The sequence below is a fragment of the Myotis davidii genome, unplaced genomic scaffold (assembly GCF_000327345.1).
Source record: "Myotis davidii unplaced genomic scaffold, ASM32734v1 scaffold854, whole genome shotgun sequence".
Lineage (NCBI taxonomy): Eukaryota > Metazoa > Chordata > Mammalia > Chiroptera > Vespertilionidae > Myotis > Myotis davidii.
In genome coordinates, this window is record NW_006285939.1 from 336159 (window position 1) to 347217 (window position 11059).

The following is an 11059-nucleotide window of genomic DNA, read 5'->3' on the forward strand; positions in this document are numbered from 1 at the left end:
TGTCTCCTGGGGGACTTCCTCGTGCATCCTGTGGAGGAGCCCTGGTCTTGGGAACCTGGCCTAAGACAGAAGCCTTGGGTGTCTTTCCTCTAAGCCCCCGCTGGAGGCCTGCTCCCCGCTTCTCCGTTTCTTCCAAGTAAGACTGGGGCTTGCCATCCACTCAGGGCCCAGCCAGACGACTGTCAGACACCCAGGTTCTCCTGCCCAACTCTGGGCAATCCGCCTCACGCTGGTGGTAAACAGCACTGTAAACCACGCAAACTTAGAAACAAGGGAGCCACTGGGGAGGCTGCTCTGGGATGGGTTGCTGATGAGGAAACAGCTGGCCATTCTGACACACGCCAGGGAGCAGCTGCTCCAGGCCCAGGAGTGGGGCACCACAGGAGCGACTCCAGGCTGCGTGCCCGAGTCTCCTCCCAGTGACAGGACCAGGCGGCCGCAGCGGTTCCTCTTGGTGTCTCAGACCCTCCCGACCATTCACCATTCGCTGTGCCTCTGAGGCGGAGTGCACAAAGCCCCCTGAGGCTGGGCAGCCTGGGCCGCTGCTGCCTGGACTGGGTTGGGGTGGGGGACGGGGGAGGTGTGTGTGGGGGGACTCGAGGGCACAGGAGCAGCTGGTTCCCGAGTTTGGGACAGAGATGGCCTATGGGGTCTCAGCTGACCCCAGCGAAGGCTGTGATCCCAGCAGCCATGCAGGCGAGTGTTCCCAGGTGGGGTCCATCAGTATTTTGGAATGGGTAACATTTAGTTTTCAAGATACCATTGTACCTTTAATTTATTAGCTTTCCATAAAACACATAACATACACAACCTACAGTAGAGAAAGTATAATTTATAAAAATATAAAAATCTCGATTATTTTTTAGTGTTCCAAGATATCGCTGCGTGTTATTTCAATAAGCATGTTTGAACAATGCACACTTACCCAGCATGATTACCCATGTGGAATGGTTACAGCTCCCCTTTTTGTTTTAAAATAAAATATATATTAAGAAAAGGAAATGAAAATTGATTACATGTGCATATTGTAAAAGCTTCTGCAGTGGAATCTGGGAAAAGAAACATCCGTTTTTACTATTATTTAGGCCTATTTTCCAGTATTAATATGTGGCCATGTTTACATGAGGCTGTTTCCACTGGGAGGAGCGAGCCCCCAGGTGCACCGTCTTCTGTGAAGGCCGGGGGTGATGCCACGGCAGCCAACAGTGGGGACAGGTTTGGCTTGCCGGCCTCCAGGGTGAGGGATGGGCGGTGGCCCCCTTCAGGCTGGGCTGATTCTCGGGTCCTTTCGGGGCTTAGTCACTGGCAATAAAACCCCGAAATGATGCCCTGGGGACAGATCCTCCTGGGCCGCGAGGCCGCCTGTGCGCTGCCTGTGCGCTGCCCGGCCGTCGCAGCTGCACCTCCAGTCAAGCTCTCACTCCAGGGCACGGAGGCCGCTGCCCCGAGGGCACCGGGGGTTCCTTCCCTGGAGCAGCCGGTCTTACCGGCAGGCACAGGTCTCCACAGACATGTTGGGGTACACCTTCAGAACCACATTCCGGTTCTCATCCAGGAAGAGGACCCCCAGGGGGCTCATCTTGTCGGGAACGCAGCAGGGCTCCGGGATGCCTGGGACGATGCCCACGGCCCTGACGATGCTCTGGATGGTGGCGTGATTGGACGGGTGGACGATCTGTAGTGGGAAAGGAGCATGGTTACCTCCGCACTCTGCCCTCTCCCACCCACCGAGCCATCTGCAGGTCTTTGATTAGGCCCTGGGAAAGGCATCGACCTGGTGGAAAAGGTGCGATTCCAGCGATGGAGCCCTGGCCTCAGGCCTTCCTGCCCCTCCCACCTCTCAGCGTTGTCACAACGCCTACATGGCACTGGCTGCTCGGGGGCACCTGCTGGTCACCCATCCCTGAGGAGCACCTGGAACTGGGCAGGCGCCTTCAGAGGGAAGGCCTAAGGAGATGCCCAGCGGGTTCGGCTGGGCCGCAGTGGCCCCGGTTGCACTGGCCCAGGAGTACCGCGTGTTCCGCACCACAGAGCTCTGGGTGCCGACGGGCAGCTGCACATGTGAGCACGGGTGGCCTGGACACTGACGCTTCCTGGGAAGGTGGACGTGGTGTCAGTGCTGCTTCACCTGCGTCACCCCATTAGCCATCTATCAGCCTCATGGGGGGCCTGTTACCACATTTCACTGGTGCAGAAACTTAGAATGACTAAGAAACTTGACCAAGACCCCTCAGGAAGACAGCCAGGCACAGGTTTCTCCTCCCCAGCAGCCTCGCACCCCCAAGAGGTGTGGGGCACAGCAGCAAACCCAGAGAACGCTGCTCCATAGGCACCTGTGATGGGGAGCAGAATTGAGCGGGACCAGAGCTATATGTCACTGTGTTAAAGAGACAGCCCCCTAGTGGGAAGCAGGGAGGAGAGGGAGGCAGGGACTTATGATTGTGGGATGCAGGCAGGTGTCAGGAAGGTGGGAAGGCAACCAGCCAGGTGACAGGGTGAGTGCAGGGCCAGCCATCGGGAGTCCGGACTCTGTCAGACCTTCCCGTACACGCCATCCTGAGGGCACCACCCTTCCTTTCTCTGGCACATGCACGGCTTTGAGGAGAGTAAGGCCCATCAGGGGAAGGCCACCCGCGTGGGCTCTGGGATTTCCCAGCTGGCTGCCTTACTGAGGTTCGAATTGGCTTTATGCACTGACTTCCTTTCCTAAAGGGAAGGCATGACCCGGAACTCAGCAGAGGAGCTAAGCACAAGGGAAGTGTGCGCTGTGACCGGAGATCGGCATCAACTGGCATCCAGCCGCACGCTCAGGCAGTGGGAGATGGACAGATGGACAGACAGCCACAGCCCAGCTTGGAGGGAAGGTGGGGCTGCGAACATTGCCAGCGCGGTGGACAGAGCAGCCCACGGCGTGTGTCTGCAGACTCCTGCACCGTGAGGGCTGGGTGTCCTGTGGGTCTCTGCCCTGAGTGGGAGGAAGGGAGGCGGGAGTCCTCACTGAAGTCACTGAAAGCGGCTCTGTGCTGGTCAGACAAGGATGCTGAGGTGAGGAGGGAGCGCTGACCCCTGTCCTGTCTACAGGGGGCAGCATCCACTCAGCCTCTGTGGGAACACACACCTAAGGAGAGGGGTTCTCCCCTTTGCAAAAGCAGAAATGTTCCAATTTAAAATTTAGTTCAACCAAGTCATCATTTTCAAAAGCACAGCCCAACCATATCCCTCTGTGGGCTGTACCTGTCCACCCCGGCCCCGCAGATGGGAGGTGTTATCATCCCTGTCTTACAGACCAGAAGCAGCACCAGGCAGAGGGACTCGCCAGCCGGGACAGCTGAGAGTCAGAGGCAGTAGGTGGAGCGCCCTACCTTGGGCATGGGGAACTCGCAGGCTCCCGCGCAGTAGTAGGCGTCGAAGGACTTGGGAGAGATGATCCATTCGTTCCACCCGATGTCCGCAAAGTCCACCTTCAGGTACCTGCGGGAGCAGACCCTCGGCTCATCCCACTGCTTCCTCCGGGCTTTCTGCATCGTCTTTTCGTCGAAGTGCAGCACCTGCGAGGAGGCCGCGAATGTGTCCTGGCCCTTCCTCCTGCGGTCCTTGCGCCCTGGCCGGGGCTTCAGTGTCCGGAAGGGGCTGGGCCACAGTGCGTGCTTGTGGCCCTGCGGGTCGTGGGGCGCCTGTGCTGGCTTCTCGTCCAGCCCCGGCAGCTCGTTGTCCTGGAAGGGCCCAGCGGCCTGCGTGGCCCTCCGGACGCGGGGGTCCGTGGAGTTGTTGGGGGCGGCGCCAGGCTCCGGGTCTCCAGCAGGGAAGGGGTCATATCTCTGCAGGGTCACCGCCACACTGTTGGGCTCCGAGATGGCCAGGTCATTGGCATAGATGAGAATGTAGGGTGCGTGGGGGCTGGGGCGGGGCACCCCAGGATCCTTCTCCCCAGAATCCAGCTCGGCAGAGAGAAGCAGTTCTCCATCCCGGCGGGCCGCCTTGACTATGGGGGAGATGTCCCTGGCCTGCCAGAGGCCCCGTGGCGGGGGGGCCAGGGCAACGGCCCCCCGGAGCAGCCCCTGTGTGGCCATGTTCTGCGAGAGGCTGCGGAAGAGCAGGTGGCGGCGTGCGGGCAGGCCTGGGGGCAGCAGGCGGCAGGACGCATTCTTGGCCCTCTGCTTGCAGGGCACCTCGTGAGCCCGGGGCCACCGTGGCTCCGAGTAGAAGTGGAACGTGGCCGTGAGGATCATTTCCGAGTCCTGCATGGAAGTCAGGTTGAAGAAGTACAGGGCCCTCTGGTTGACCACTTCTGCGAGGGAAGGACAGACACAGCCTGTTAGGGTCTCTCCTGCAGAGGCCGGGGCTGGGATGGAAGAGGAGCACCCATTCAGGGGGCCCCTCCAGGCCAGCCAGGCTGTCCTCATGTAATTCTCACATTAAACTGACGAGGGCGCCCTCTGCTATCCCCAGTGAGTGGATGAGAAATTAAGGTCACAGAGGTTGGAGACTGTCAATATCCCACTGCAAACAAGGAAATGTAGCTGTAGATAGGGTAGGTGCTCATACTACTGGCCCCTACAACTCCTGTCAGCTGCCCCCCCCCCCCGCCCACCACACACACACACATACTCCAGTGCCTCTCAATGAACAAATGAACAAACAACCTCTGGCCCATTAAGGTGTTCAGGATGGCATGGGCTGAGTCCAAGTGCTGCGGAGAGCAGCCCTTCCTGTACTAGTATTTCCTCTGTCTTTATTTAACAGACATTAAATGCAGCCATTCTTCCAAATGAGGTGCAGGAGTAGCTAATGCCATACTCTCCTGTGCTGAGGGCCTGCTGAGTGAAAAGGGCCTATGGACACAGTCACCTGGCTGTCTGCTGTGCTCCGCCCAATGGCTTAAAAAAATCCTCACCCAAGGATATGCTGAGAGGGAAAAAGAGAGAGATGCATGTGAGAGAGACACACTGGTCCCTTGCCTTCTATATATGCTCTGACTGGAACCAAACCCGCAACGCAGGCATGTGCCCTGCGTGGGAATTGAACCAGCAACCTTTCTGTGCACACAGCGACACTCAACCAACTGAGCACCTCTGGCCGGGCTGCCTAATGGCTTTTCAGCTTGTTTTATAAAGAAAGGAATCAGGCTGCACAAGGCCACCCAACAAAATTTCCAATGTCCAGGTTGTTCCAGAGTCTCAAACCATGGTAGGGACTGGGATCCCTCAAACAGCCCCTCTGAAGTTGGAGAATGCTCTGGCCCCTGCATCCTAGGGCTGTCAACCCCTCTTTCCTTCTCTCCTGGGTCTACCAAGTTACCCCTAGTTCCCAGGGCCAAGCGCCCTGGTCTGCAGCTCCAGGAAGCTGCCTGGCCTGGCAGCATGAGCTCCCTGAATGGCCAAGCCCTCTCTAGGGTTCGAATGTGAGGGAGGAGTGATTCCTGGGGCCTCCCAGGGATGCTGTGGACCACCAGGAGACCAGAGCTGCCAGGCAGGCTGTTCCCCTGGATTATGTCCTGCTGCCCATGTGGGCCTGTGGGCAGAGCTGGGAGAGGGCAGTGCTCGAGAGCTCGGAATGTCATGTGTGCTGGTGCTGGTGCTGGGCCGGGCGCAGATGCCCTCACCTGTGCACCCACGGGATCCGCTGGGATTATTTTCAAAAATGAAAATCTTCAGTTCACGGTTCATTGTTTACACTAGGGAGGAGGCATAATTCAGTTGGGAACTCTCACCCACTCTTAAGGGACTGTGAGGGGGAAGGAGGAGAAGACGCATCTGCGCAGGTCCTGGGGAATGCCCGGCACGGCTCAGTGGCACTCCAAGGCCCCACCCTATCTATTTCTCAGAACAAACACAGAGTTGTGGCGGCCGCTGGGCCCCCCTCGAGGTGTGGCCTGCCCCACACACAGGAGCATGGTCAATGCACACTGGAACGGGCTTCCCCCACCACTACAACCTGGAGTGTCATGGTCGAGTCCTGCATTTCCCAGACCCCTGATCACTGCCTTCCTCCCTGGACATGACTCAGAAAGCCTAGAAGATGGGGCACAGGAATCTGTAGTTTAACCTGCAACTCGGAGATTCTAACCAGCAGAGAAGTTTGGGAAGCACCGGGGCGGGGGTGGGCGGTGGGGGGGAGAGTGGCTGTGAGCCGGCAGCATCTGGATTGGCCCCAGCACCAGGCATCTCCGCGGTTCCCTGCTTCATTTATCTTCATGTCACTTCCCAACATCCTGACATATATTCCTTGGGGTTTCTCTGCCCCAGGACACCCGCTCCCAGAGAGTAGGGGCTTTGCCAGCTTTGTTTGCCCCCGTGTCCCTAGATACCAGCACAAGGCCGAGGGACTCAGTGCTCCAAAACACATGCTGGGGGATGGAGCCTGGGGTCTGTGCTAGCTCTGTCTGCACCAGTTAGCAGGGGGCTCGACCCTACAGGACAGGACGCGAGCCGTCTGAGATGCGTGCTGTCGTCCATTGGCCTCGAACAGCCACCGAGGTGACTCGGGTGAGAACCCTGGAAGACACAAGTACCACATAAGCTGGAGGAAGGGCGCAGTGGGGCCGGTGGTGCTGCAGAAGCGGGAGAGCTAAGACGAACGGAGCGTCTTTCTTTCAGGCAGGCCCAGAGTCAGGCTCAGTGTGCTTGCATCACTTACTAGCTCTGGGGCCTTCAGGGAGTCATGGACCGTCTCTGTGCCTCAGTTTCCTCTTCAGGGAACTATAGAATATTTGTGCCCACCCTCTAAAGTTGTAAGATCATTCTGTGGAGCATGCTGCACAGTGCCCTGTGGCATCGTGAGCTGCGGCTGCACTCAGGGCACTGTGCCCTGATCCCTGCCTCGTGTCCAGTGAGAGGCATGGCCATCTGTCCCCTCCCGCCCAACAGGAGCCCGAGGATGCTCATGGCCTCCTCCCCGCCAGCATCTAACCAATCCCAGTCCTCTGGGCTTTGCCCCTGCTTGTCCACAGAGTCCTGCACTCTGATCCCTCCCCGCTGCTCCGTCCAGGGCATGGCCTCATGCCACTGTGCCCACAGCCCCAGCCCCTCAGGTCACTCTCAGGCCTCAAGGGAGTCATCCATTTTAGGTGAAGAGTTAATGTCCTTAATACATAAAGAACCTCCACAAATCAGGGAGAAAAAGACAGAATCCCAATAACAAGAAACAATAAAAAAAGGCAACTTCAAATGAGAATATAACACATTTTACCTGCATGTTGAACATATGATCCTAAAAACTACACATCCCACCAAAATATTACCTCTGGTGAGATCTGGGTGTGTGATTAGGGATGACTTCTCTTTACTGTGGTTTTCTATGATTTCTAGATTTCCCCCAGTAAGTAAGCATTGCTTTTATGATCTTTCTTTCTTCTCTTTCCTTTCTCTTTCCATTGAGTCTCTCCTTCCTTCCTCCTTCCCCTCCCTCTCTCCCTTCCCTTCTCTTTCTTTCCCCTCCTTCCCTTTCCCTCTCTCCAGTCATTCCTCTCTCCCCCCTCCCCCTCCATCACTGTATAACACTGTATACTCCCCCATGGCCTCTAGGACACTCAAGTTCTTGACGGCCCGGCTATAGCCCACTGGTCCGCTTCTCCTCACCTTATTCCCTCATTCAAACCCAAGTCCTCCCAGGTCCAGGCACACAGCGGACGGCTTCACCTCCACAGCTGCCTAAACACCACCTGGCCTTTCATCTGCCATGGGTCTCACCTGCTGTAAGGGCTTCACTGGCGCTATCCAGAGCCCTTCCCTGCTGTTCCTTGGGGATCCCGAAGTCCCCCCACCCCGCAGGCCTTGGTGGAGTCAGCTCCTGAGCGTTTCTGGGCAGGCAGGGCCCAAAAATGCATCTTGGTGTCATCTGAGCTCCCCCTGGGGTGCTGAGAAAGACCTGGGGAACGGAAATGAATGTGACTTTTGACATTGCAGACAGATAGGTGTGTATTATTACTCTCCTTATAGAGATAAAGAGGTCAAGCTGGGAGAGGTTAAGTAACGTGTGGGTATTACACAAGTGGGTGCAGAGCTAAGCTTTAAATACAGGCTATTTGGAGGGGGGTGTCTAATCTTATCCCTTAGGGGCAGGATCAGAGGCTCTCTCCACTGATGTAGCCTTAATAAGGAGCAAAGCGTACTCAGTGGAAGGGAGAGAGGGTGGCTGGAGTAATAATAGTAGGAGCTAATAAATTATTGACACATACATCAGGCATTTTTTAAACACTTGTCATGTTTCAGATCATTAAAAAAGCACCTTATAAGAAAGGCAGAATTTCAGAAGTGAAAAGCTGAGGCACAAGCACATAGCCCATCCTGGGTACCTGAGCTCGCCGCCTGGAGGCAGGTGAGGAACACATTCCTGGAAACAAGGCTGAGGGCCCAGCACCTGCTGTGCAGGGAGAGGCGCTACCCACCGAGCTGCAGAGGCACCGCCTGGGAGCTGGTCCGGGACATTCAGGTACCAGAGCGGAAGCCCCACTTTTTTGCCTCACTCATAAGGTGAGGGCCCCCTGCCCAGGCTCACACCTCCTCACAGCTGGTCAGACAGCGGGCATCTCTGAGGCTGGAGAGCAGCTGCCTAAGGAACAACTGAAGTGACTCAAGGGAGGGGAGGAGAAACAAAGCTGCAGAGCTGCTCTGTGCCAGGCACCAAACCACCTCACCCACCGAACCTTCTGGCCGCTGTAGGCAGAGCGGATGCTCGGAGAGGTAGTGACGCCCACCGCAGCATGCGCCAGTAGCTGGAGACCAGAGGTTCCAGACGGGAATGTTAGATTTAATGTTAGGTTTGTCAGACAGTCCCAGGCTCCTTCAGAATAAGCCCCCAGATCATCTGCTCTACCCTCCATCTCCCAAGCCCTGGACTTAGTCGTGATGGCGCTGGGGGAGGGAGAGAGTGGTGAAAATAGCATGGGCTTAGCAGTGGGAAGCACCAACCATTGCCACTGTTGTGAACAGCCCCATCCCCTGCCTCAGTTTCCTTCTCTGTGAAATGGGAGGGCTGGATCTGAAGGACTGTCTCTGGGTCTTTTTCAGGGCTAACATGCTGTCTTCACTCACTGTTACTTGTCGTACCCCCATTCTGTGAGAACAGAGATCAACTGTGCGCCTCCATCCAGAGGCTGCAGCAAGGGGGTGGGGTCTTGGGGTGCTCGCCCCTTGTTGCAGCAATGCTTTCCTCAACTGCATTGCTTTGAGGGCTGACTCAATGGCTGCAAGGTCAAGTCTGCACCTTTATGAGCACAAATGCTGGTGTTCCGAGGGGAATAGCATGTACCAGCACCTGACCTGGCCAGGGCTGGCTCGGGATCATACACATCACCTCAGCTCAGCTTCCCTGCCACCCCACAGGGAGGATACTGGCATGAACGTCCCATTTTGTGGATTAGTCCACTCAAGTCCACAGAGCTTTAATGATTTGCTCAAGGTCACATCCATGCTCGATGATTCTTGAGGGGCTTAATTAATAATGCTGCTGCGGAAATAGCCCCCAGGTGATGAATGGGGCATACCAGGGGGGATGGAGTTCATTCTGGTTGACCTGGAACCCATCTGAGTCTGCTCAGTGCAGGGTAGGGGAACGGGGCCTCTCCCTGGCAGGTGCTCCCAGTACAGGGGTCAGTGAGGCAGAGCTTCCCAGGTGTGGCTCAGAGCCACAGATGCTACCTGAGTCACACGTCCAGTGGTCAGCAGGTGGCAGATCTGACCTAGGACAGGTGGCCCCAATGTTGAACTTGTTCCTGGTGGTCTTTCTTCTGACGCATGGCCTCACCCCCCCCCCCAGGGCTGCAGAGGACCCCGACCCACACTTTCTGGAATGGCATCCTGTGACCATGAGTAATCTCCAAGACAACCAGGGTCTTCTCCCCACCCCTGGCCCCAGGCTGCCCCACCTCTGCACCAGGGGCACCGCAGAGCAGCCCAGCCCAGGTGGACAGACATGAGGCTCTAGGCTGGTGTTGCTCTCTGAGCAGGGCAGGGGCGCTGTGCAAGCGGCCTCTGTGCAGGTCCATTCAAGGTGTGGGGAGGGGAAAGGATCTGCGCAAGCTTCTGGAGCCTTCCTCAAACCCTCCTGAGCACTTCATGCCGGAGCCCTGCAGGCCTCAAGCCTACTCACCGAGGCCCTTTTTGGTCCAACCTACTTCCCCAGCCACCGAGCCCACGACCTGCCCCCAGCTCGAGGTTCACACCCTCAGTCTGGGTCCTGGGCCTAGAACTTCTCTGCCCACCTGCCATGCCCTCCGCAGGGTGAGAGCCAACACAGCTGACCCCATGACATGGGCCCCCCACCTATGAGCTTCCCAGCCCAGTCCCATCTCCATCCTTGTGCTCAAAGCCCTGCATATGGAATGATCTGTATCAGCAAGTGTGACAGGCTTCCAGGTTCGCAGCCCCTCACTCTGGGCTACTACGGTCACCCCAGTGGAAGTGGCTCAGGGACTGGCAGAAGCACTTGGTGAATCTTCAGTGAGACAATGAACGAATGTGACAATGAGTGCAAGGAAGAGGACATGCGGAGATGCAGGAGTAGAGGAGGAACAGGAAAGGAGAGAATGACAGGGCTCAGAGCCCTCTACTTACCCAGCCTGGGCCTGAAGCTGCGGACCGTGTTGCCCCCTCCAGGCCGCGCGCCCCTTTGGCGGTATTTCTCATAAAGCCGAAGCATGTGGACAGCGACCATGTCCTGGGCGCCAGGGCCCAGAGCTGCGGCCCTGTCCCCCAGGAACCGCTGGGGGTCCTTGTCTCTGGCCAGGCCATAGGAGGCCACGGGCGGGGCGGACCGGGCGGGGGCTGTGTGGCTGCCACCCGCATCCTGAAGCAGCAGCAGAAGCCACAGCAGCAGCGGCAGCAGTTGGGACCCTGGTTCCTGGCTGGTGTGAGCGGGGCCAAGGGCCATGGTGGGTGGCGGTAGTGAGGGGCCGGAGCTGGCGAGGAGGGAGGGCGCGGGCGCACCGGGGCTGCAGACTGACCCTGCGGATGGAGGGCGCACAGAAGCCCAGGCAGCTGGGGGTCGCGGGGTGCGGGCCGAGCGGAGCAACCAACCTAGCGCTCAGAGCGTCAGCCGCCCCAGCTCAGGGCCAGCGGCC

General features: G+C 57.7%; 1 protein-coding gene across 1 annotated transcript; it reads right to left on the reverse strand.

Annotated features, from left to right (window-relative positions):
* Positions 1 to 769: 769 nt before the first annotated feature.
* GDF10 (growth differentiation factor 10) lies at positions 770 to 11051 on the reverse strand. The gene is made up of 3 exons (XM_006757122.2): positions 10554 to 11051; positions 3363 to 4288; positions 770 to 1675 (listed from the first exon to the last, which is right to left on the reverse strand). The coding sequence occupies exons 1-3, from the start codon at positions 10867 to 10869 to the stop codon at positions 1484 to 1486; spliced, it is 1434 nt and encodes a 477-aa protein (XP_006757185.1). The 5' UTR covers positions 10870 to 11051; the 3' UTR covers positions 770 to 1483.
* Positions 11052 to 11059: the final 8 nt, after the last annotated feature.

Bases quoted from the DNA above. Each gene is read 5' to 3' on its own strand.
- GDF10 (XM_006757122.2), bottom strand. From the start codon at position 10,869: ATGGCCCTTGGCCCCGCTCACACCAGCCAGGAACCAGGGTCCCAACTG. The intron at 4,289-10,553 runs GTAAGTAGAGGG...CTTCCCTCGCAG, and splicing joins CAGCTTCAGGCCCAGGCTGG to AAGTGGTCAACCAGAGGGCC. The intron at 1,676-3,362 runs GTAGGGCGCTCC...TTCCCACTACAG, and splicing joins GCGAGTTCCCCATGCCCAAG to ATCGTCCACCCGTCCAATCA.